Source organism: Triticum urartu, chromosome 4 (assembly GCF_003073215.2).
Source record: "Triticum urartu cultivar G1812 chromosome 4, Tu2.1, whole genome shotgun sequence".
Taxonomy (NCBI): Eukaryota; Viridiplantae; Streptophyta; class Magnoliopsida; order Poales; family Poaceae; genus Triticum; species Triticum urartu.
In genome coordinates this window covers 417,148,081-417,174,722 of record NC_053025.1, presented here as the reverse complement: position 1 = coordinate 417,174,722, position 26,642 = coordinate 417,148,081, and the positions used below count along the sequence as shown (strand labels likewise).

At 49.1% G+C, this 26,642-nt stretch overlaps 1 protein-coding gene across 1 annotated transcript; it reads right to left on the bottom strand.

The window, feature by feature from the left end:
- Positions 1-823: 823 nt before the first annotated feature.
- Positions 824-24,894, bottom strand: LOC125551833 (arabinosyltransferase XEG113). Its single transcript, XM_048715204.1, has 10 exons — positions 24,073-24,894; positions 22,935-23,191; positions 22,636-22,771; positions 5,935-6,029; positions 5,777-5,830; positions 5,507-5,620; positions 2,270-2,368; positions 2,059-2,178; positions 1,436-1,522; positions 824-1,347 (listed from the first exon to the last, which is right to left on the bottom strand). The coding sequence occupies exons 1-10, from the start codon at positions 24,788-24,790 to the stop codon at positions 1,177-1,179; spliced, it is 1,851 nt and encodes a 616-aa protein (XP_048571161.1). The 5' UTR covers positions 24,791-24,894; the 3' UTR covers positions 824-1,176.
- Between the last annotated feature and the right edge of the window lie 1,748 nt (positions 24,895-26,642).

Here is a 26,642-nt window from a genome sequence, read left to right as displayed (position 1 = left end):
CAAGGCAACTCCTCCACCAAGATCGAATTGCGTGGCACCGTGCACTAGGAGGACACATGTCCCAAGAAACCACAACGGATGCAGAGCGACTCGTTCATGCAATCACGACGCCAGTACCCTTCCTAAAAGCACCTAAAGCAGAGGTCGTACAAATCCGGCAAAATCAGACGCCTTTCCAAGGAGGAAGACGACACGCGGCTCCTCTACCTCCTGCTGGCGCTGCCAGAGCACAACGGCGCCTCCAACAGGCCTTGCGGGTCGGACCTAGCCTACGCCACCCTGCCGCCTGCGCCAGGGCCTCCATCTCGGCCTAGACTGCACCAGCCGACAACGAGTAAGCCGACCCGGGCGAGCCGGACAGCCCGAGCCCCGAGACCACCAGCCTCTCATGCTGGAAGGCGAACGACACCGAAGGGGTGGACGCCGGAGCCAGAGTGGCTGACAGCGGTGGGAGCTGAACACCGGCGCCAGAGTGGCGGAGGGCTCTAGGCGAGGGCTCTCCTTAGGAAAATAATAATCAGCTTGTGGAGGTGGAGTCAGAGTGCAGGCCAACACCAACCCGATTACAAATAACATACCCTCTAAGAAGAAATGGGGGCTTTATATCCCTTAAACACAGAGTGGTTGAAAAGCAAAACAAACTTAGTCAAAAGTATCAGACAAATAGCAGTGACCCGGGAACGAAGGCCGTTCCATGGATGATGGATGACGAAGAGAGTTCCCCTACAAGCGAAACGTTATCTTCAACCGTGTGCTTTTAGATGGACAATGTGCCTTTAGATGGACTATCGACGTCTCAGAGCGCATCCAAAACACGAGAACAGGGGAAACACAGCCAACTGTAGTTATCTTCAGTATAAAGAGCCTGAGGGGGCTATGAACATGATGCCATGTTTTTTTAGTCAAATCATTACCTTAAATGTTATCTCACGTTATATCAAAACTTTTCTGGACATATGTGATAAGTACAGGTCAAGGGGCAGACTGAACAGAAGTGAATTAATCTACAGAACAGGCCTACAAAACTGGAAGTCAAATGTTTTCGAATAAGCAATTTTTTTCCAACGGATAGGAGCAGCCTGCTCTGGAGTTAAAAATGAACCTGCAGTAATATGTGACCTATCTTGCCTTCATGTCATCCCTTTTCATGGTTGATCTATTGTCCGACCTCAAAATTCAGGCCCAAGGTGGATGGTCCTCTTCCCTATTCTGTGGGGGGTGTGGCTTCCAACCTGGTTTATCATCCCAGTACATGTCATAGTATATGTGCCCAATTTCACGGAACTCGACACAACACCATATGCCTGTATACCTCTTCACACGATTCCGAAACTGCGTCTCCACAGCCTGGTTTTTCGGAATTAGAGAAAAATTAAGAGTGCAAGCTTCCATCCAGAAATTTAATCAAAACTGAGGTAAATGATCAGCAGCTTACCGCATCAGCAAAACCTCTGAAGGCATCAACCATAGACGAGAAATGTATGATCTTGATATTCTTATACGATGAAAAGACATCCAAAAGCTGCAAAAAAAGAGGGAGGGAGGGGGGGGGGGGTCCTTCAGCATAAAGCTCTTAATCAAACCCTGTAATAGATTTTGTTCATTATATATCTTAGGACTCCCAGTTTGTATCTACAGGAATGTTGTTAGGTGTATCAATCTCTGTACACCTTTATATTTACTTCTTTCCAAAAATATGTATGCCACTTTCCTCACTGATGGACTGATAGTGAAACAGAAAACCCATATCGGCACACCTTCAAATTATAGCAGTAATCGCGAGTTAGCAGGAAATGCATTAATTTATTTGCTTCAATTTTATATTAGTTTTTTCCTTGTTTTCATATATTTGATGACTGATCTATGCATATGCATACGAATGCATAACTCTCCTAGAAAGGAAAATAACAATTCGTAAAGGAGTTGATTGGGAGCAACTAATCAAACAAGATTAAAAGAAACATACAGGACATTTTACAATGTGACAAGTGTGACCAAGTGAATGATGTGTTGCGCTGAACTGAAAGCAGACACAACAGTAGGTTCCTCATAATTTACCATTTGTTCGGTGCTATTCCTTGGCAATAGAAGGGCTCTGTGTTTATTGGATCCATTGGCTGTGGAGCATCTGGTGCTATGCTCATTGCAGAGCCGCACCTCAAGAAACGACTCTTTCACCTGAATCAATACTCCAAACAGAAACTATTAGGGGACAAGCCATCTTGTTTCCGGGATAAAGGTGAAATGCCTGCAAACAGCATAGTGTTACCTGTTTAGGCAATGATGGATTCTCAAGAAATGTATATTCTCTGAAATCAATACGTGGCCCAAATTCCTCCTCAGGCAAGTCCTTCAGCATAACATGTACCTATACATGTAAATCACTGAGCTGAAGTAGGAAAATGTTGCTTCATGGTTGATGTACAAAAATAAGTTAGATACCCCCTCCATTCCAAATTAATATAAGTTCTAGGTTTATCCAAACTTAAACTTACTGAAGTTTGACCAAGTCTATATTAACATCTACAACACCAAATTAGTTTCATTAGATTCTTTATAAAATAAAGATTTGTATTATAAATATTTAATGTTGTAGTTCTTAGCAGATTTTTCATAGATTTGGTCAAACTTTAAAAGTTTGACTTTGGACAATCTTAGAATTTTAATTAATTTGGAACAGAGGGAGTACCATATAGAAGCAACTCTAGCAAATTTCCTAAACTCCCCCACCCTTAAAAAACTGCCAATATGAAGGTTAGAGGGCAAAAAAAAAACTGTAGTCGATCAGTTCGGACTTTTGGTTGCGTTGGCTAGTGCATGAAGCTTAACATGGTATCAGAGCTACGGTCTTGAGTTCAAGTCCTGGTTTGCGCAATTTATTTAAAAATTGCTGATAGCCCCCCTTTGTATCCACGTAGAGGCCTCTTGAGTCATATGTGAGTTTTTCACGCCGTCGCTCTCTTCCGGTTGCACGTGTTGACTTGTCTTCCCCGTCACACGTGAGAGGGGGTGTTACAGTATATGTGGATTGTACTAGCCCTTACCATCAGTTCGGGCTTTTGGTTGCGTTGGCTAGTGCATGAAGCTTAACAGCAGGTTCCGCTTAGTCACGGCCAGCATGACCACACCGTGTGGTGATGCCCAACGTCCGTGTGTATGCCGACACCTCGGTCCCACACATCCCCGACCCGACTCCAGACCTCTCCCACCAATTCTCACCCCCCCCCCCCCCCCCCCCCCCCCCCCCCCCCCCCCCCCCCCCCCCGCGCGAAACTATCACGATCTCTGAGACATCTCGACACTCTCGAAGACGTCCCAGATGTCGTGGCGCCATCTGCGGAGACGTCCCAGATCTCGCTGCACTCTCGAAGACGATGCAGCATGGAGGTGCTTGAGAGCTCGCACATCCACCTCGTGTGTGCTTGCGAGTCACGCGGATAGCTTGGATCGAGCCACGCGGATGGCCTAGATCTTGCCATCCCGAAGCCTGCAAAGGCCGTTAGGGGGGAAGCTGAGGGGCACGTACTTGCCGCGGAGTCTGTAGGCGGAGCAGTCATAGGCCTGGGCGGCCATCTCCGGCAACAGGGAGTTCAGGCCTGGGATGCCACCCTGAACTCTGGCGGTCAGATGCCGAGCCACACGCACACCCAGTTCTAGGGAGCCGAATCTCTGCAACCCACTTGCCCCACTGCCGCTATCACACAATGTGGTACATCTTCGGCGCCCCCCCCTCCCCCCACCGTGCCCCGCCGCGCCGGGAGGAAGAGACAGACCTGATGAGGAACCAACGGTGTGGTGGTGGCTCTGCAAGCTTCATGGCGGTGAAGCTGCTAGGGACGTTGCTTTGGCGGTAGTACACGCTGGAACCGAGTGGCGGGATGGTGACAAGGGGCACCAGATGGGAGTACACAGTATTGAGCGCATTGGCGTTACCGGGGGAGCGCAGTTGGGACAACACCGTTGAGCGCACCTCCCGGGGAAGCTGACCGGAGACGGTGTGCAGAGGCTGGCGTAGATGGATGCCAGAGTTTAGGGTGGGCTGTTCTGGGTTTTCACGGGCGGGGTAGGAAGCTCATCATCGAAGGACATCGTATCACCCTTGCTCAGCATTCTCAAGGAAGGACATGACATCATGGTGTGCACGCTTGGGCTGCAACGCTGAGAGTGTCGAGGAGCTCATGCAGGCCGGGATTTGCTCAGCCTTCACCACCGCGCTCAAGGAGCTGCTCACCCAGAGGGGATGCCTGCAGGCCCGTGTGCAGGAGTTTACGATGTGCAGATTCAATGGCGGAGCGGAGGTTACAAAGGGGGAAATGCCAGCCCCAGTGACAAATGGGTCCAGCATGGCAGAAGCAATATAAAGGCTATTTTCTTAGGGTGTCTGAGTTTGCGTGATTGCACGGCAGCCTTAATAAAAATTTAAAGGGTGCTTGGTTTTAAAGGCTCTAAATTTAGGGAATCTGATAGAGTTGCTCTAATTCAACTCACAAGCAAGGCTAGTGTATGAGTATATTTCTTCTCCAAAGTTCAAACTGAAGAGACATGTCCCCAGATATATCAACTGTTACAAACCACTTTATAGACATCCTGTAGTGCTCACTGCACTTGTCTGCCCTATCTATCATGTGAAGTACGACCAACTTTATTTCACTCTATTGTCAACTGGTTTGGTTGAAAGCACTATGTTCTATCAACAGTTTCTCTGTTCAACAATATTTAGCATGCCTCCAAAGAATATGTTGCACTTCCACATTTGTAGGCATAATAATCAAAGGCTTTTTACAATGATAGACCCTCGATGATAACTGATCGAAAGATTAAAATAGTATCTTCGGATTGGGTTCAACAAAAAATGGTGCGAAATTCTGTAGTGTGAAGACACAAACTTATGTACTCCCTCCATAAAGAAATATAAGAGCGTTTAGATCACTACTTTAGTGATCTACACGCTCTTATATTTCTTTACAGAGGGAGTATTTGTAAAATGAGAAGTAGAAACCAATTGAGCAGCTACCGTGAAAGCTGTTATATTCTTGCCTGATAGTCATACAATTTTGTTTGCGGCAAAGTGTGAAGGATAATCCAGGTCATTTGACCGCCAGAGGCAGCCATATATGAGTAGTTTACCAGATCACAAAAGAAGGCATTCCTAAAATCAAGTTCTCCAAATCCAGAAGACAGGATTGTAGAACTATCCTTTTGCTTTTGGGCAAATACTTTTGAGCGATCTTCTACATCATCTATACCGAACTGTCATGTCATCACATGATACAACTTCACTTAAAGCTATATTTTTTTACTCTTTTAATTACTCAGTTGAGTTGACCAACAGATGAACCTATTTGTGACAAGCTGTCTGAAACTGTAACTCTTACAGCAACTAGTTACATAAGGGTAGTTAAATATAGCATACAAAATGATAAAGGGCAATAGGTACCTTCCTGACAGCATACATACTAGTATAAATAAAATCATGAGAAACGATTTTTGCTCCTCGAGTAATTACCTCAAATACATGATCCATTGGACAGAGAAAAGGTTGTCTAGTCATTGTGCCTTCCATAACTCCAGGATGCCCAAACCACATCCTATCAAGCCTGCACCATAATGGAGGCATTACCTAGAAGTACCAAAAGTGGTCAGAAAAGGATGATTCACATGCTTGCACAAAGCTCAACAAACAAGATAATGTTATAAAAGGTTCACACTATAACCCCTGAACTATTCGGTTTTGTTCAATCAAACCTGAGTAGCATCAAAAGGAAACTTCACTGACCAGGGTCCGCTTTAACAAGGAAGCCATAGCCAATGCCGTTCTTATTTGCTTCATCTGAAGAGTTTCAAGCAAGTGACTCCTCAGATAGTAAACACACAACTTTTAACAATAGAAGTGCACCCATAGAATTGGTGAAATATAGATATGGCAGAAGATACCTGGTAATTGACCAACGCAAAATGAGATTCAATGGTATGGGCACCATCTAACAGCATTCGTTTGGGAATATTAGGCCTAAATGATAGGAAACCTCCTGCAACATGAGACCACATAATACATGGGCATGATAAAATTGGAATGAGGTAAAAAAATATTATCTATGCAGTGGGAAATGCACCATCCACTGAAGCCTAACAATAATAATAAAAGCGAAAGTGATGTTTGAGGACTGAATCGTGATCTATGAATGATAATTGTCAGGGAAATAGCAACTTGTATTTCCATGAGGCCATAGGATGATATATATATACCCGTACAGGTGTGGTAAATATGCAAATAAAGACCTTGTATGCCGGTTGTAGAAAGCCACGGTGCATATCACCATGGTGCAGCATCGCCCGAACCGGAGGCCAACTAGTCAGCGTCAACAATGAAGTCACGGCTGAAGTCTGGCATGTGCAAAATTATGTTGTACACAACGTCATCTTGAGGGCTTAAAAGGCAGTGTCGGCCTTCATGGACCAGCAGTAACCCTCCTTGAGGAGCTTTCTGAGGGGTGTCGCGGTGGTGCCCAAGTTTTGGATGAATATCCTGTGGTACCCCGAGAAGCCAAGGAAGCCAAGAAGTGCCCGCACCGGCTTGGGTATTGGCCAGTCCACCACCGCTTGCCCTTGCTACAGTCCATCGCAACATTGGCGGCTGACATGACGTGGCACAGGTATGCAACAGATGTTGCACCGTATGTGCACTTGGACTATTTGAGCAAGAGCTCGTGCTGCTGTAGAAGTTGCAACACTGAGCGAACATGTCGAAAATGATCAGCCCAAGATGAACTAAATATCAAAATATCATTGACAAAGACAAGCACAAAGTGGCGTAAGAAGGCCACAGCACTTCGTTTATGAGAGCTTGGAATGTCAACGATGCGTTCATCAAGCCAAAAGCATGACAAGGAACTCAAACAAGCGTTCATGTGTGTGAAATTGGGGACATCATCCAGATGCATGCGGACTTGGTGGTAGCCTGAGCAAAGGTCAAGCTTGGTGAAGAACTTGGCGCCACGGAGCTCGTCCATCACCAGAATTGGGAATTTAATTTTTTGCGGTATGTTCGTTGAGGGCACAGTAGTCCACGCAGAAACGGTACAACTTGTCGGGCTTCCATACCAAGAGCATGGACGAGAACTCAGAGTGGCTATGGCAGATCAGTCAAGGGCTCAAACATCTCCGCGCACTGGCACTCAATCTCATACTTTTGGATGATGGGGTAGCGATATGGACGGACAATGACCAAGCCAGGGCCAGGTTGCAAGTGGATGGGGTGATCACTGTTAGGAAAGCAACTTATCTTTATTGAAGGCCCAAGAGGCATATATATATTACACATGACTTGAGGTGCAAGGAAACTAAACATAGACTAATAAGGACTCCTAGACCAATACTAATACTCCTTAACACCCCCCCCCCTCAAATGCAAAGCGTATGCAATAGCATTGCATTTGAAGAAGTGTAATACTAAAAAAAAAATGATAATCCAAATCCGTGTCTTGAGAGTGTCGTCGTAGCATGAAGAGTCTTCAAAATCTGTCGAGTCGCCAAAGGGGATAATGAAGAGATGGCACATCAGAGGAAGACACCGCACCGATAGAAGATACAAAAGAAGTATCAAGAGAAGATGGGTTGTCGAAAGAAGATGGTCCATCGAGAGAATAAAGCATTGCTTAAAGAATCATGGCCCATGAAAACCAACGGCGAAAGAAGCTCGGCGGCAAGGGAATGGGCTTAGATCAACAATGCAAAGAGAGGCCACAGAAATCCTATAGAGAGGACAATGACCAGAAAAAGGCTGACAGACATAGGTATGGTGGACTCACATGACATGAGAAAACACAAAATATCAACGAATTTGGTGGACGCAGCGAAAAATATAGAAAAAGCACATGCCAGACTAATGCAATGACTAAAAGATCAGCAGCGGCAGCTAGCAAATAGGCTAGCAGGAACGCATCAACTAGCAAGTAGGCTAGCAGAACGCATCAGCTGAGTAGAGCAGCAAAGGGCAGCGGAACAACAGCAGCACGCAGATGGACGTGCGGGAGCAGAGCAGCAGCCAGCCAGCAGGGGCACACGCGGTCGACAGGAAGCAGCAGCGTTGGCCAAGATGAGATCCAGCTGCAGGCAAACGTGTGCGGACAGAAGCCTGCAGCTGCAGGAGAGCAACACGCAGGCTGCTGGAGCTGTACGGGCGGGCCTGCACGTGGAGCGGAGCCTTCCTGGAGCCTGGAGGTGCTTCCAGCCGAGCGCCCCAGCCGAGCGCACAGGAGGCGATGGTCCCGATCTGAGGCAGCCGCCATCGATCCAGGGGCAGGTAGCGGCCCACGAGGTGCCCACGCCGAAGCAGCTGGGCGAGCAGTCAAGGCGCCAGGCGGATCGCGGGGCTGGTGGTGCCATGGAAGACGAGATCGATCCAGAGAAAAACAGATCGATCGAGAAAAAAAATAGTGGATCGCAAGGACGAGTTGCGGCGTCCAGAGACCTAAACCTAGGCTCTAATACCATGTTAGGAAAGCAACTTATCTTTATTGAAGGCCCAAGAGGCATATATATATATTACACATGACTTGAGGTGCAAGGAAACTAAACATAGACTAATAAGGACTCCTAGACCAATACTAATACTCCTTAACAATCACATGGTCAAGCTGGAGGTAGACCATGTGGTTCCGCGTGCAGCATGCTCTACTAGTAGTGCCGCCAAGAGGTTGGAGCTAGCGCGCACAGCAAGTTGGGTTTGGCGTTTTGAGGCATTGGACACCAAGAACAATGTTGAACCCACCAAAGGCGAGTGGTTCGGAGCACCCCATGGACATCACCATGGATCTTACACCAACACCTGCACCTCCAAGTGGACCTTTGACAAGGGCTTGTGCACATGCCATTGAAAGCAAGGTGAACTCACTCCTCTTCGAGCTCCATATACATTTAGATGAGACTTGGCTACTACTCCCTCCGTCCCACAATATAAGACCGTTTTTTGTTAGCTTGAAAACGATCTTATATTATGGGACAGAGGGAGTACCTCACAAAGAGACCCTATGTGGCATTAGGTAAATTGATGAACATCACGAAGAAGCGAGGAAGGAACACCAAGTCCATGAAGAGAGCAAGAAGAACGCACGGAAGACAGTGCCCAGCAGCTGGAGGAGAAGATCAGCTCTCTGGACATCCCGTGCACATGGGGTCGAGGCCCCAGACCCCATGTGCACGGGGCATCCAAAAACTCTCTGGACACCCGTTACCACAGGGTCTTGGACATCGTGCGCACGGAACACCGCTACAGCTCCTGGACACCCCGAACGTTTTTTTGGGAGTCGCACGGGGCTTGTATCGTGCACAAAACCCCCGTGCGCACGGCCCCCTTACACCGTGTGCACGGGCCTTTGCCTGCATGCAAAGATAGGAAATGCCCCTTGTACCCCCTAGCTCATCGCTTACCTCCAGCCACCTATACATTTCATACCTCTCTCATTTGTTAGGGTTAGCAAAGTATAATAGACCAAAGTAGAGAGGGCTTTACTCATCTATCACTCCTCTGAAGTCCAAGGCCTCCTTTGGAAAAGATCCTCTTGGATTCATAACCTCATCTTCCTCTTGTGGATTTGGAGAAGACTACCCTATCAAGACCTCATCTCCCTAGTGGATTTGGGAAAAACTTACCCTAGCTACTTGTTCCTCTAGTTGTTTATGGATCTTATGTGTCTTGTGTGGATTTGTGGAGAGAGCACATGCGTGATTAGATCTTGTCTTTGGGTGTTTGTTCTTGTGGTTCCGTTTGTTCCTCTTGATCCATCTCCAAGTTGTGAAAGATTTGGCAACCTAGGGCTTGGCCCTACATCACCCTGGTATCATGAGCTTTGGTTGTCACAATTTGGGGCCCTCCCTTTCACCTTTCTAGCCTAATTTTGTTTGTTCTTACCTAAATTCGAAAATTCCCCACAAAGAATAGCCATACCAATTTCTTGCAATTTGTGGTTCCTTGTGAGTTTTTGTTGATTTCAATGCATGGATTTGGTGTTTCGCAAGTGGATCTTGCCTCCTTTGTGTTGCTTTGGCCGAACCATCTTGAATTTGTACAGCCGCCGAGCCCCTATGCCGACGGCCTTGTACCGTGCGCACTACCCCCCCCCCCCCTCCCTCCCATGCACACAAGCCCTAGAGACCCCGTGCGCACGGCCCCCTAAAGAGTCGGCGCCTTCACCTTCTGTGTGGCATATTTGCAGCGGCATCTTCGCCAACGTACTGGAAACCGTGTACCACTACATCGACCATTTCCATCCTTTTAACACCAACACCGGAAGCAAGGCCAGTTACCCTTCAACCTTGACGAAGGTATACATTCTGTTAACCACTATCTTCCCATGCCATTGAACTTGATAGCCCACTATTCTAGTGATAACTACCTATTTGAGACTAGCTATTTCAGAATTGTCGGGCCTCATACTTGTGCACCATAGTGATAGTACATCATCTTCTATGTTCTAAGTTACTCCGTGCATATTTTAAATATTTGTCGAGCATATTTGCTCGAGCATCAAGGGAAGTGGTAAACAACGAAATATCAAAGAGAGAGAGAGAGCTTTTAACCCATTAGCACGGAGAAATGGTATAGAAAAATGTTGCATTGTTCTTGTAGGTCGGTGCACAAGTGCAAATCTAGACCACGAGAGCAATCAAGCTAGCGTCTCTCCTTGTGTTTGTGCAGCAAGAGCTAGTCTTCGCTAGGCCCAATTTTATATGCCCATTTCTTGTTGCACAAGCCCCATTATCCCGCCATGTGCATTCCTATTGATCATCTCCTATACATTTATGATCTATTGCTTGGCATTTTGAGTCCTTTGAATTGATTTCAACTTTTACAATATCTTGGACCTCAATTTGCATGATTTTGTGCCACTAATCCTCACCAAAGTACTCTACAAGCCTTGTTGTGTAGGTGTAAGATTGACAAGATTCGGTACCAATTGCACTCTCTTCGCATTCCATAGTGAGAGATCACTTAATCCATTCTCAACTTTTGGAAGAGGTAACTTTAGTATTGTTCTTTTCAATCCCTACTTACTCCGGTCTTTGATGACCACGAAGACGCCAATCAACTCGTCACCAAGTCACACCACTTCGGACTCAACGAGCAATGAATAACGCCAATGCAATCTTGCATGAGCGCATTCATAGTCTTCGATGCCAAGGTGTGGAAACTCACGGAAATGTTCACCAACTACAAGTCTTCCTCATCTTCATCGTCAAAAAGGCGTTCAAGTCAACATTCATCCGAGCTACAATCCAGCACAAGTACACCACGACACCGTCATCATCTACGTGACTACTGTGAAGACCCTCAAGCTCCAAATCCTTTCCATGGCAATGGGTTACAAGGGCACATTCTTGAGCGTGACCGACGTTGTTGCGAAGAGCAAGAGAATCAAGATGCCTTCAATCGCCAATCGCGTGAAGATGATGAAAGACGTCGACAAGAAGAAACCCGCTTTCGTAAAGATTTAGAATGTCAGGCACACCGGCAAGAACGCCGTGTGGAGCAAGCTAATCTAGCACGCCAAGCTCTCCGTGACGCTACCTACAACCTCCAAGAGCGCAACCGGAGAGCACGAGAAGAGCACCAAGATGAAGAGGTTCGCATCGAGGAACGCCATGAAATGAGGTGTATGGCGAACGCACCTCATTTCCCACATCAAGCACATCATGAGGAGAGTGAAGACTCCTCCCCCGTGTCAAGAGCAACGCCAACTGCACAACAATCAAGAAGGGTGGAGAACAATTTGGCAAGTTCAAGTTCAATATGCGAAGTTCCCTGAAGGCAGAGACCAAGTACCTCTCATGGGCAGTTGAAGTGGACAAAATCTTTCGCCTCCACAACTTTGACGAAACGAAGAAGATAGCAATGGCTTCGCTCGAGTTTGATGAGTATGTCCTCATTTGGTGGGAGCAAGTCACTAAACGATGACAAGAACAAGGCGAACCTCCTATCACCACTTGGGATGCCATGAAGCAAGTTATTGAGAGCGAGATTTGTGCCTACACATTACACGCGGGATGTCTACAAGAAGTTGCAAGATCTCAAGCAATGCACAAAGTCCATAGAAGAATACTACAAGGAAATGGAGATTGCAATGATACGAGCCAATGTGAAGGAAGACGAGGAGCAAACTATGGCAAGATTCCTCAATGGTCGCAACTATCCAATAAAGAAGATTGTGGACTTCTAACCATACTCCAACCTTCTCGAGCTCGTATATCAAGCATCAAAAGCAAAACAACAAGTGCAAGATGATATCAAGTACTCCAAGTTCTCCGCCTATCCTTGAAGAAACTTTGGTACCAACAATACTCAAGCTTTTCCAAGTGCGGCACCATACACTCGAGCTACACCCACTAGTGGTGTGACGCCAAATTCAAGGCCACTGGCGACTAATTCAAGTCGTCCACCTACTACAGCAAGCTCCTTCAAGGCCCGCGCTTCATCAACTACAATTACTCCAACGGACTCCACCGACAAAACAAGTTGCATATAATGCTTCACATGCGAGGCTCTTACTCGAAGTCGCCACAAAACATTCAAGTGCCCTACAAGAAGAACAATGATCCTCAACACGAATGGCGGATACGACTATAAGCGAAGATGAATTAGAAGAAGATGAATTAGAAGCACTGGATCATGTGGCTATGCACCACCAAGTAAATGATGCGGAAGATGGTCAAGTCCTTTGTGACAATGATTCGAGCCCGGCTCTTGTTGTCTCAAAGACTTTGACACTTCAAGAAAACTAAGATGACCAACGATGCCATATCTTCCATACCAAAGCGAGCATACAAGGAAGATCAATCAAAGTCATAATCGATAGAGGAAGTTGCCTTAGTTTGGCTAGTGAAGAGCTTTGTTCCAAATTGCATCTTATCAAGAAGAAGCACCCGCGCCCTATACAAGGTTCAATGGTTGAGCGACTTCGACACCATACAAGTGGAGCACACCGTGGAAGTATCTTTCAAGATCGGCGCCTATGAAGACACATTGGAATGTGACGTAGTTCCCATGTCTGTATTTCATCTTCTTTTCGGACATCCATGGCAATATGACCACTGAGCAAGTCATAATGGACGCACAAACCATCATAGTTTCAAGTGGAAGGGCAAAGAGTGTGCTTCGACCTATGACCCCAAGTCTAGTCGCAACGGACAGACACCAATCTTCAAACCATCATAAAGAAGATTAGGAACCACCATAAAGTGAGCAAGTGTCACAAGCGGAAAATGGGTACCTCCATGATGAGTGGTCAAAAAGATGTAGTTCTCTTTGCCACCAAGATTTGAGGGAAGTGAGTGAGCGCCCATCACATGTTATTCACTTTGTACTCCTGTACAAAGATGAGGTCATTATGACTAACAACTCACAACATCTTCCTAGTGCTTTCTCAAATGTTTTGCAGGAATTCGAGGATGTGTTTCCCTTTGAGCACCACCGAGACTACCTCCTCTACAAGGGATCGAACACCGCATTGACCTCATCCCCGATGCACCCTACCAAACCCCGAGGAGACCAAAGAAATACAATGGCAAGTTCAACACCTCAAGAACGGAGACATCTTGCATACACATGGAGTGCCAAAGACAAATCGTCTCCGACAGCGACGTCAAGTTCTGGAGTTACTTTTGGAAGACCCTTTGCGCCAAGTTAGGAATCAAGCTCTTGTTCTCTTCGGCGTATCATCCTCAAACCGATGGCCAAATGGCAGTGGTCAACCGCACGCTATCTACCCTACTTTGTGTATTCATCAAGGAGTGGGAAGAGTGTTTGCCCATCACCGAGTTCGCCTACAGCCACGCAAGACACTCGACGATGATGAAGTCCCCTTTGAGGTTGCTTATGGCTTAAATCCTTTGTCGCCATTGGACATCCGCTTCCACTACAAGAGCGCACCAATATGGACGCAAGTGCTCGGGCAAACTTCATGAAGAAGATGCATGAAGACACAAGGCTCACCATCGAGCATCAAGTGCAAAAGCATACATCCAAGATCAACACCAACAAGAAGCCCATGGTGTTCAACCCCGGAAATACTTCGAAAGGACCATTTCCCGGAACAACGCAAGTCCAAGCTTCTACCCTGAGCCAATGGTTGTCACGCCTGCAGATCAATCTACAGCGGACTGAATGAACTTGCAACAACGACCTGGTCAGCAGGACCGGGCTAGGCCCACTGTCAGGGGGATGCGTGTGTGTGCCAGTTGTGGCTTGGCTTACTTGTATGCGTGTGTGTGGACGCTGAGGGCATCGAGAATTGAATGAACCCATTTCCTTCCTGTCGTCTATCTCTCTCTCGCTCGCTCTCACCTACCGTCGTCCTTCCTCCTAATAGATCCCCTCTCCCCCTCCTGATCTAGCGATCGGATCATGACAATCTGGTATTCATAGCCCTAAATTTTTTCCTCATCGCTGCCGTCTGCTCACGATCGGTCGGTAACATCCACCGGGTTAGGTGTGAACCGCTCCGGTGAGCTCGCCCGAAATCCTGCCCGAGCTTTGATCCAATCCAACACGAGACCATGGCATCATCATCCAAGCCCTCGGCACAGACTCGTCGCATGCTCGACACCATGTCGGAGACCACGGACAAGCTGCAGAGCTTGCTCGAGACCGTCATCCGCCGCCTCAACGCGAATCAAAAAACCACCGACGAGCGCCACCAAGCATAGATCTCCTACACCGATCAGGTCTCCACCGAGCTCAAGCTGCTCTCCAAGCAGATCGACCTCACACAAGCATATGTGGACGAGGCTCGCAAGTCTGCCCCGACGGTCGATCCCGCGGCGACCACTCCTGGCGTCACATCCCCATCGGGCGTCACGGCAACCGCGGACTCCTCCGTGCACCAACCACCGCCCCCGCATCCACCCCCGCGGATCCGTCCTCCGTCGCTGTCGCTCTACACGGATGGCGCGGCACAGCTGTCGTTCGCCCGACTCGCCAACCACGGACCACCGCTGCTCACCGTGCGGTAACCCACGCCCACGGAGATCGATCACCACGGCGACCACTACATCAACCCGCCCAAGCATGATTTCCCAAGGTTTGACGGCGACGCCCCGCGCATCTGGTTGGATCGCTGCACCACTTATTTTGATTTGTATCGAGTGCCACGGCATAGCTAGGACCACCACGGCGCTATACATGGATGGTCTGGCTGTGATGTGGCTCCACGCCTATCGACAGACACACCCAGGGGTCACTTGGCAAACATTCAGAGCAGCAGTGCAAGAGGAGTTTGGTCCTGAAGAGTTCGAAGTTCAGATGCATCACTTTGTTCAGTTGCGACAGACAGACAGTGTCCAATAATATCGACAGCAATTCAAGACAGCAATGTACCACTTGCTTGCCCTTGACCCAACTCTGAGCTCCAAATTCTTCATATCCCAGTTCCTGATCAGCTCAAGGACGAATTGAGATTGGGGGTTCGACTGCAGGCACCAACCAGCATCACTCGCGCCGCCGTGTTCCCCTTGTCCAGGAGGAAGAGATTGAGAAGCAGCGCACCGCGCGTCCGCGCATCGCACCAGTGGGGAGGCCACCACCACCTGTACCACCAGCGTCCACCGTACCAACTAGCGCAACAGCAGCGCCGCGGCAAGGGGGCGATGACTATGCACGAGAGCTGGGGATCGACTGGCTATCAGCTCACAGCCCCATGAATTGCCACTGGCAGCAGAAAACCATTTCATTTGAAATCAAGGGCAAACAAGTGCATCTGCAAGGGGTTCGTACCTCTGATCTACCCCCCCCCCCCCCCCCCCCGCCCCCCCCCGCAGAGTTGGATGCGTATGAGTTGCACCGGATGGAAATAGCTAATGACATCTGGACCGCGGCTTTGGTTACGGTGGAGCGAGCTGACAAGCCTGAACCTGCACCTCCCAATATTTAGACTTTTGTCCGAATATGAAGATGTGTTCTTGCCACCAAAACGGCAGTATGATCACGCAATCAACCTGGAGCCGGGCACAGCACCTATCAACACCAGGCCCTACCACTACTCACCAGCCCAAAAGGACGAAATCAAAAAGCAAGTGCAGGACATGCTGCAATCTGGGGTCATCGCGCACAGCCTGAGCCTGTACGCCGCGCCGGTCCTGTTGGTCAAGAAGAAGGACGACACTTGGCGCTTTTGTGTCGATTTCCGGCGTCTTAACACAGCCACGGTCAAAAACAAATTTCCATTGCCGGTGGTGGACGAACTGCTCGACGAGCTCAGCGGAGCAGCATATTTCTCCAAGATGGACCTAACCGGCTATCATCAGATCCGCATGCGCGAGGAGGACGAAGAGAAGACGGCCTTCAAAACACACCATGGCCATTACCACTTCAGGGTGATGCCGTTCGGCCTCTGCAATGCGCCGGCCACATTCCAGTGTCTAATGAACTCGGTGTTCGGTCGCCACGTCCACAAATTCATCATCTTCCTCGATGACATTCTGGTCTTCAATGTTGATTTACAGGAACATGAAGAACACCTGCGCACTGTCCTCAACCTCCTGCGGGCGCACCAGCTGTACGCCAAGGCCTCCAAATGCTCGTTCGCCTAGCAGAAGATCGAATAATTGGGACATGTCATCTCCAAGGACGGCTTCGCCACCGACTCGAGCAAGACCAACGCCATAAGTGCCTGGCCCGTGCCCACGACGCCCACGGAACTCCGCGGCTTCCTCAGCCTTACGGGCTATTACCGCAAGTTTGTGCCACACTATGGCATTATCGCAAAGCCCCTGACGCACCTGCTCACGAAGAAAGGATTCCTCTGGCACGACAAGGCCCAGACCATGTTCGAGATGCTCAAGAAGGCGATGGTGAGCACGCCCGTGCTAGCGCTCCCGGACTTCAAGCGCCCGTTTGCCATCGAGACCGACGCGTGCGACACTGGCGTGGGCGCGGTGCTAGTTCAGGACGGCCACCCCGTCGCGTACCTAAGCAAGGCATTGGGCGTGTGGAACCAAAAGCTCTCTGCGTACGAGGAGTTTCTCGCCATGATGATGGCGATCAACAAGTGGCGTCCCTACCTCCAGCGCGCACCGTTCGAGATCGTCACCGACCACAAGAGCTTGTGTTCCTTGGGCGACCAGCAGCTCGTCACAGATCTTCAGCGCAAGGCCATGTCCAAGATGGTGGGCCTGCAGTTCACGTTCCGCTACAAGAAGGGTGCGGACAACGGCGCAGCCAACGCGCTCTCCAGGGTGGGGCACCTACTGTCGCTGGACGCGCTCTCTATGTGCCAGCCCCAATGGCTGCAGGAGGTTGCCAATTCGTACGAGACGGATGCGGACGCGCAGGAGCTCCTCGCCAAGCTAGCTCTCTGCGACACTGACGACCAAGGCTGCACGCTGCAGCAAGGGGTGATCCGACAACGGGGGCGATTGTGGATCGGCGCCAACACAGCGCTCCAAACCAAGTTGATCGCCGCGCTGCACCACAGCGCGGTGGGAGGACACTCGGGCGCCATCGCCACCTACTAGCGCGTGTGCAAGCTCTTCGGCTGGCTGGGCTCGAAGCACGCCGTCAAGGATTTCGTCAAGCAGTGCAGCATTTGCCAGCACGCGAAGCACGAGCAAACACACCCCGCGGGCAAGCTCCAACCGCTTTCGATTCCTCAAGAACCGTGGCAGGACATCACCATGGATTTTGTAGAAGGGCTACCCAAGTCGGACGGCCATGTCGCGATCATGGTTGTCGTCGATCGCCTCACCAAGTAAGCTCATTTCGTACCTCTCCGACACCCTTTCAATGCCGCTCAAGTTGCACGTGCCTTCTAGGACAACATCATCAGACTCCACGGCGTACCGCACTCCATCGTCTCCGACCGCGACAAGGTGTTCACCAGTGTGATGTGGTGGGAAATTCTTGTCGCCGCAGGCACCAAGTTGCCATACTCCACGGCGTACCACCCCCAAACCGACGGCCAGACGAAGCGTGTGAATCAATGCTTGGAGATGTACCTCCGGAGCGACGTCCACGACACACCCAATCAATGGCGCCGGTGGCTCTCCGCGGCAGAGTTCTGGTACAACTCCTCACACCACGCCTCGCTCAATGGCTCCCCATTCAAGGCTCTGTACGGCCGAGAACCCAACTTGGGTGGTCTTCCCGCGGTCAGCACCACCATTCCTGCGGACGCGCCCCTCGACGAGATCGACTAGGCGACCCACACCAAGCTGCTTCGCGCCCAGGCACGTTTCAAGAAGCAGGCCGATCGTCAACGTGTCGAGCGCGCCTTCGACGTGGGCGAGCAGGTCCTCAAGCTTCAACCCTACGCGCAATCCTCCGTCGCCAACCACCCGTGCCGCAAGCTGGCATACAAGTTCTTCGGCCTGTTCACTGTGGCGAAGCGCGTTGGCAACCTGGCGTGCCACCTGCACCTACCTCCAAACAACCGCATCCATCTAGTCTTCCACGTCTCCCAGCTCAAGTCGTTCCTCCCCGACTACACACCCGTCTTCACGGAGCTGCCCAAGATACCGGACCTCACCTCCACCGAGCGTGTTCCGGTGGCCATCCTGGACCGCCGCATGATGAAGAAGGGGAACACTCCAGTGGTGCAAATACAAGTGCAATGGAGCTCCATGCCACCATCAACTACTACCTGGGAAGACTACACCGTCCTTCGACAACGCTACCCCGACGCGCAGCTCTGGGAAGACGAAGAAGCTGCTGCTCAAGAGGGGGCAAGTGTCACACCTGCAAATCAATCTACAACGGACTGAAGAAATGCAAGTTCATAGTTCTGAATTGCAACAACGACCTGGTCAGCGGGACCAGGCTAGGCCCACTGTCAGGGGGATGCGTGTGTGTGCCAGCTGTGGCTTGGCTTGTATGCGTGTGTGTGGACGCTGAGGGCATCGAGAATTGAATGAACCCGTTTCCTTCCTGTCGTCTATCTCTCTCTCGCTCGCTCTCACCTACCCTCGTCTTTCCTCCTCTTCGATCCCCTCTCCCCCTCCTGATCCAACGATCAGGTTGTGACAATGGCCCCTTCAAGGTGCTAGAAAGGATAAACAACAACGCCCATAAGATCGACAAGTACTCCTTGAGTGACATGTTCAACGTCACCGACTTAGCCCCTTACCATGGTGATGTCATTTTTTATCCGAGAGCAGGTCTTCCACAAGAGGAGGGAGGGAGATGGTGCGAAGCACCCCATGGACATCACCATGGATCCTACACCAACACCTGCACCGTCAAGTGGACCTTTGGCAAGAGCTCATGCACGTGCCATTAAAAGCAAGGTGAACTCGCTCCTCTTCGAGCTCCATATGCATTTAGATGAGACTTGTCTACTGCCTCATAAAGAGACCCTATGTGTCATTAGGTACATTGATGAACATCACGAAGGAGTGAGGAAGGAACACCACGTCCATGAAGAGGAGCAAGAAGAACGCACGGAAGACAGTGCTCGGCAATTGGAGGAGAAGATCAGCTCTATGGGCACCCCGTGCCCACGGGCCTTGCCTGCATGCAGCTCTTCCCTTACCTCCAGCCACCTATATATTGCATACCTCTCTCAGTCCATGGCATCCTCCAAGGTGGCCGGGAATTTTAGCCAAACGTCCATGCGTAGGGCCTTCTTCTGGGCTCTCTCGTTCATGATAAGTGTGCGCTCAGTCCATGGCATCATCCAAGGTGGCCGGGTATTTCAGCAAGATGGCAAAGGCTGCAAAGCGAGCTGTGAGTGAACCAAGGGGTCGGGCGTATGAGGACCTCTACCAGCGATTAGACGCGAAGGCGAAAGGGACATCTATAAGATGGCCAAGATCCGAGAGAGGAAGACAAGGGATGTAGACCAAGTCAAATGCATCAAGGACGAAGCAAACCAACTCCTGGTGAAGGAATAAGAGATTAAGCATAGATGGCGGGAGTACTTCGACAAGTTGTTCAATGGGGAGAATGAGAGCTCTGCCATTGAACTGTACGACTCCTTTGATGATACTAGCAGGCATTTTGTGCGGCGAATCCAGGAGTCGGGGGTCAAGGAGGCTTTAAAAAGGATGAAAGGAGGCAAGGCGATGGGCCTTGATTGTATCCCCATTGAGGTGTGGAGAGGCCTCAGAGACATAGCTATAGTATGGCTAACTAAGCTTTTCAACCTCATTTTTCAGGCAAACAAGATGCCAGAAGAATGGAGACGGAGTATATTAGTACCAATCTTCAAGAACAAGGGGGATGTTCAGAGTCATACTAATTACCGTGGAATTAAGCTGATGAGCCATATAATGAAGCAATGGGAGAGAGTCATTGAGCACCGCTTAAGAAGTATGACATGCGTGACCAAAAATCAGTTTGGTTTCATGCCTGGGAGGTCAACAATGGAAGCCATTTTCTTGATACGACAACTCATGGAGAGATACAGGGAGGAAAAGGACATGCATATGGTATTCATTGACTTAGAGAAGGCCTACGATAAGATACCGCGAAATGTCATGTGGTGGTCCTTGGAGAAACACAAAGTTCCAGCAAAGTACATTACCCTCATCAAGGACATGTACGATAATGTTGTGACAAGTGTTCGGACAACTGATGGCGACACTAATGACTTCCCGATTAAAATAGGACTGCACCAAGGGTCAACTTTGAGCCCTTATCTTTTCGCTCTAGTGATGAATGAGGTCATAAGGGATATACAGGGAGATACCCCATGGTGTATGCTCTTTGCTGATGATGTGGTGCTAGTCGATGATAGTCGAACGGGGGTCAATAGGAAGTTAAGAGTTACGAATGTTTTAGACTTGTACAACTAAAACCGAGTACATGAGGTGCGGTTTCAGTACTAGGCATGAGGAGGAGGTTAGCCTTGATGGGCAGGTGGTGCCTCAGAAGGACACCTTGAGATAATTGGGGTCTATGCTGCAGAAGGATGAGGATATCGATGAAGATGTGAATCATCAAATCAAAGTCGAATGGATGAAATGGTGCCAAGCTTCCAGCATTCATTGTGACAAGAGAGTGCCACAAAAGCTAAAAGGTAAGTTCTATAGGACGGCAGTTCGATCTGCAATGTTGTATGGCACTGAGTGTTGGCAGACTAAACAGCGACATGTTCAACAGTTAGGTGTGGCGGAGATGCGCATGTTGAGATGGATGTGTGGCCACACAAGGAAGGACCGAGTCTGGAATGATGATATACGAGATAGAGTTGGGGTAGCGCCGATTGAAGAGAAGCTTGTCCAACGTCGTCTGAGATGGTTTGGGCATATTCAGCGCAGGCCCCCAAAAGCGCCAGTGCATAGCGGATAACTAAAGCGTGCCGATAATGTCAAGAGAGGTCGGGGTAGACCGAACTTGACATGGGAGGAGTCCATAAAGAGGGATCTGAAGGACCGGAGTACCACCAGAGAACTAGCCATGGACAGGGGTGCGTGGAAGCTTGCTATCCATGTGCCAGAACCATGAGTTGGTTGCGAGATCTTATGGGTTTCACCTCTAGCCTACCCCAACTTGTTTGGGACTAAAGGCTTTGTGTTGTGCGTGTGTGTGTGTTGTGTATCCGTCCGGAGGGGATTGTGGAGGCCAGCCACGAACAACTCCACCTTGTGCTGCTCAACGAGTCCTTCGCACTACACATGAGGGTGAGAAATTTTTCTTCATACTCATCTGCCGTATCGGTCTGCTGCAGGTTCTTGATTGTGCCAAGTTGCGTGTTTCGGATTTTAGGTTCAAAACGGTGAGTGATGCGTTCAGCGAACACAGACCAGGACGGGGCGTTGTGGGAGATTTTGCAGTTGTGGTACCACAGCACCGTGTGACCAGCCAACTGATATGAGGCCAGCCACACCTTACCCTGCTCAGGTGTGCCCTGCCCTTCGAAAAATTGGTCCACACGGGTTAGCCATGGGAACACATTTTCCGAACCATCGAAGGTCAAAATTTTCAGCTTCTGGAACTTGGGAGCACCTTGCCAAGCATCATCACCAATGTTGTACCGCTTGCTGTCACTAGTCAGCAGCTCGCTCGCCTTCATCGCGCTCGGCCCACCTTGTGTTTGGAACAATTTGGTCACGTCTGCCATCAGCTTGCGGAGATCGGTCTTGAGCTCAAGAGTGTCGGTAGACAAGGCAGTAACTTGGTCAACAAGGCCGGCAAACTTGCTTTTGACAATGCCCTCCACATCATCCCGGACAGCGGACAGCAGTGATCCCACCTTCCTGCACACGCGTGGCCTAGTAACTAGGAACGAGAGCATATCCGTGCAGATCCTTGTGCGGTGTAGGCGCGGGGATGTTAGGGTTTGGGGATAACTAGAGGCAAGCCTCATCTTTTCTTCTTTATTGATTCTCTGATGCCCACGTACTAGGCCTAGGTCCCTTCATATATAAGGCCGGGCCGGCTGATACAAATTCAACTTAATTTTCCAATTAAACCAATCATTATCTATGGAAATAATTAACTAACTTGGCATACAATCAAATTAAAGATAATGCCTCTCGCTAAGCAGATTTGAGACCCTCCTTGTTCATGCACTGGAAGTGCTGGTCCCACATGACACATATACAGAAGAAGCATACAAACACTAGGACACACGACCAAGAACTGCTAGCCTGAACTTTATTTCCGAAGGTCGACTATTGTAATATTTATGATGGGAGTGAACAAACCTGGTGAGTCATAATAAGATGGTTGATCAAAGAAATGCATTGCCTCCCGTAATCTGTGGCGCTTTCCTTCAGTACCTGCATACTGGAAAGTAGTGTGCACGGCATATGGTTCTAGCCGAAGCTGCTGATGCATGCCCTGTCAATTAAACAAGAGTATACAGAGCAGTTAGATATCAATAGCACTATGAGTTCTAAGTACAAAATGGTGGAACAAAAGAGTAATACCCAAGAATGGAATAACATAAATGGTAACAAAAAATGATTCTTAGTCACCAACCTCAAACAAAAAATGCTCCTACCTGCACAAAGTAGGTATGGCCGCTGCAGAATATACTTGCTGGTAGGACTCCAAGCTTCAATTTTCCATCATATGAGTAGACAAGTTCATCTTCTCCTTGAACAGGTTGTCCAAAAACTTTGTGTACGAGATCATTAAAAGCATTCTGGTCCCATATCTTATCATCAGATATGACAAGGTCTTTCCAATCTTTTGCCAGCCTTTTAGCAGGTTCAGTGGGTCGCCAATGGAAAATACCAATATTATATGCCCCAGTTACTGTGGATAAGGACACGAACAAATAGCAATGAATTGTATCCTTAAGTTACAAGTGTCAAACTTTTTATAACTAGGAAACATCAAGATACCTCATGTCAAACTGAAACAAATTGCTGGTAACTGATGCTAAACAAAAAAAGAAGGTACTGTAATCTTATTAAGGTGAATCGCAGTAGATTTCCGTAATGATATGAGAAACCCTGTAATGAAAGTACTATTGTAATTTGTGTCCTTGTTCTCTGAGGATTTGATGATATATGTTGGCAGGCACGAATATCTTCAGCAATGGTATTACACGAACTAGACCAATATAGTGTAAAAAGGTATTCGCTGACATTTTCCAATAAGCTGGCTAAGTGAGTTCCTCCTTTCTTTCACCGACAAAATCTTGTTTAATCAAATGTTTGGGTTACAAACACTGAAATATTAGTTTCGTGGTTGAACTAAATTCATTTGAATTTCAAGGGCGAGGGGTAACAAGAGATGATAGATCCCACATATTTGGCAACGAGTATAGTTTTACAGCATTTAATTTAATAGTCTGAAAAGCGCAAGGAGACACTTCTCAGTAATGCTCAGTTTTGATAGTACTAGCGGGTGGTATACAACACCTTTGACAGATTGCTATCAGCTTATCATCGGATGAAAATCAAAAACCAATGTCTCTTCACGACATTCATTCTTAAATGTAATTGCAACATGTTTTTTAGAATAACAGAGAGAGCTCCCCGGCTCCGTTTTCATAGAAAAGAAGCCTGATAAAACAGGTTCACATCACCATTATTACAGCAGCCCTAAGTCTGGGACACAAAACAGTTTTAGCTAGGAAAGAGTTAGAAGCTCAAATATAATTGCAACATGTCAGCGTGCGGGTAGATTACCTTCCCTCCAGTTCTCCAGGCTGTCGTCGGTGACTGTGGGTATGACCTGGTCGCTGGAGGTGAGGAGATCCGCACTGGGGTAGCGGGCGAGATATGGCAACGGGTTCTTGAGCCACACCATGTCCGTGTCGCACATGAGCAGTTCGTACCCGAAGGGCAGGAGCTCGTTGATGAGCAGCACCTTCTCCCTGCCCATCTTGTGGAAGGTGGGGGACCCCCAGCCAACATCCTCCGTGACCATCCTGCTGCCCATGTCGAAGACGGGCACGCCCGTGAGGTAGAGTTGCCGGAGTAACTTGGTGTCCATGGCGCCGACAAGGAGATTGTCTACCCCGAGGCCTGTGAGGTGGCGCACCCAGGTGAGGATAAAGTCCATGAAGGCGTAGTTGCCAAAGGTGACGACGATGACCCCATCGCGGGCGCGGGCGCGCACCATGTCGCGGGTGAGGCGGAACGCGCGCGGCGAAGGCATCCGCGACCCCCGAGCCGGGGGTTTCCAGATAGGGCGGTTGTACATGGTCTCCGGCTGGGCGGTGGTGGAGAGAGCAGAGAGGTTGGTGGTGGTGGTGACGACGACCGGGAAGGGGAGCGCGGGGGCGGTGATAGAGGAGAAAGAAAGGAGGAAGAAAACGGCAGAGACGGCGAATCCGCCGACGATGGCGCCGAAGATCCCGATGAAGGCCGGCTTGGTAGATTCGGCAGGGCAACACGACGGCATTTCGCCGCCCGGGGGAGGAGGGCGGGGGATCGGGGTCGCCGGAGCAGAGGGGGTCAACTGGCGGTGGGGACGGGTGCTCCAGTCATATCGCGTGGGGCAGCCGCGGAGGGGCGTCCGTTGGACCCATTGGACTGTGGGTTTTCCTTCAACGCCAATATCCGGGGAACGTTCGCTCGGACCGTTTTTTCAGCGAACAGTTAAATTGTCACGCGGTTTCAACCAAAGTAGCGCAAAATATGTCAGCGATTTAAGAAAAATGTCATGTGCGTGATCTTCCAAGAAACGTTCATTTAACTTTGACGGCTACTACAAGTCAGCCCGATGATTTTTCTAGAAAATCATCCGGCTAACTAGCCGTCCGATCTGACACTGGTGACCGTTTGATCTCACCAATACAACTTGCACGATGTAGGGTAGAAATCCTAGGGACGATCTTTCATGATTTGGAGGTGATCCTACGACAAACACGAAGAACACAAGGGAAAACACTTAAATCAACGGAAACGTTCACACATGTGCTAGATCCTCAAACATAAAGAGTGATACAAGATCCACGATCAACAAAGGACGATACAAGTAGCAAGTTCTTCTTCGTGAGAAGGTCTTGAGGGGTCTTCCCGTGAGGGGTCTTGAATCCACTTAATTTCCAAAAAAAAAATTAACAATGGTCATTTTTATCTCGGATATACCTTTTTTCATATATTTCTGATTCTTAAAAACACAAAATGAATCAAAAAAGGTTAAGTTTCATATTTAAAATTATTAGCAATGACCTCTTTTTTACGTTACTAGAAAAAAAGTCCATGCGTTGCAACGGGATAAAAAGTATTCCTACATCATCCTGTTAAAAAGAAGAGCCTCAGTCATGGTTAATGATAATATCTTCTCCGTAGAGGTTGTGAACTCCGATGAAGAAGTAATCAAGTGGATGAGCAAAGCTCTATCTCTCAAATGAGCTATCACTTTGCTAACCTTAGAAAGAGGGGGGAGGAGGAGTATATATATCCTATGTGGGTGAAGGGGTACATGGGCTTCGGCCCAACACGCGTGCACTCACAGGTGTCAGACGTCCGACAGTTACCAGTCGTCCGGTGTCTCGCGGAGGAGCGGACGTCCGGTAAGTGTCGGACTTCCGGCGTTTTGGCTTTGTTGGGGTCCTGTCGGACGTTCGGTCGTGGTCGGCCCCGGTGGGTCTCGGACTTCTGATGTTTTGTCTCTGTTCCGGAGGTGGAGGATTTCCGGAGGGTGTCGGTCATCCGGTGGCTGGGGGACGTCGGTCGTCCGGTACTTGTCGGTCGTCCGGTCGCTGGAGTCTTTGCTGGCTGGTGTTTGGGCTGACCGGTAGACGCTCCAGGCATCGGATGTCTGACGAGGACCGGTCGTCCGGTGGCTGTCAACTTTAGGGAGTTTCTTCTCTTGGTCCTTGTACTTGGTGTCCTCGTCGTCTTGTCCGTTGGGTGTAGCTGATCCGTGGCCTTCCTCCAAACACATGATCACACATAGGGTTTCCGTTTGATGTAGTAACCATGTCTCATATGTAGGAGGTGGTAGTTCGGAGAGGAGCGAGTTCACCTTATCTTTGATAGCCTTTGCTCGAGCCCTTGTCATTGGTCCAAGTGGTGTCGTGGGAGCTGTAGGTAGGTCCATGGGGATGACCTTGGGATGCTCCGCATCAACCCCCCCCCCTTGGGAAAGATCCGACATCGGATCAAAAGCCTCATCACCATGGTTGGTAGAAAGATCTTTGACGTTGAAGATGTCGCTAACGGAGTACTTGTCGCAGAATGTCGATCTTGTAGGCCTTGTTGTTGTAGCATTCAAGCACCTTGAAGGGTCCGTCGGCTCGAGGTAG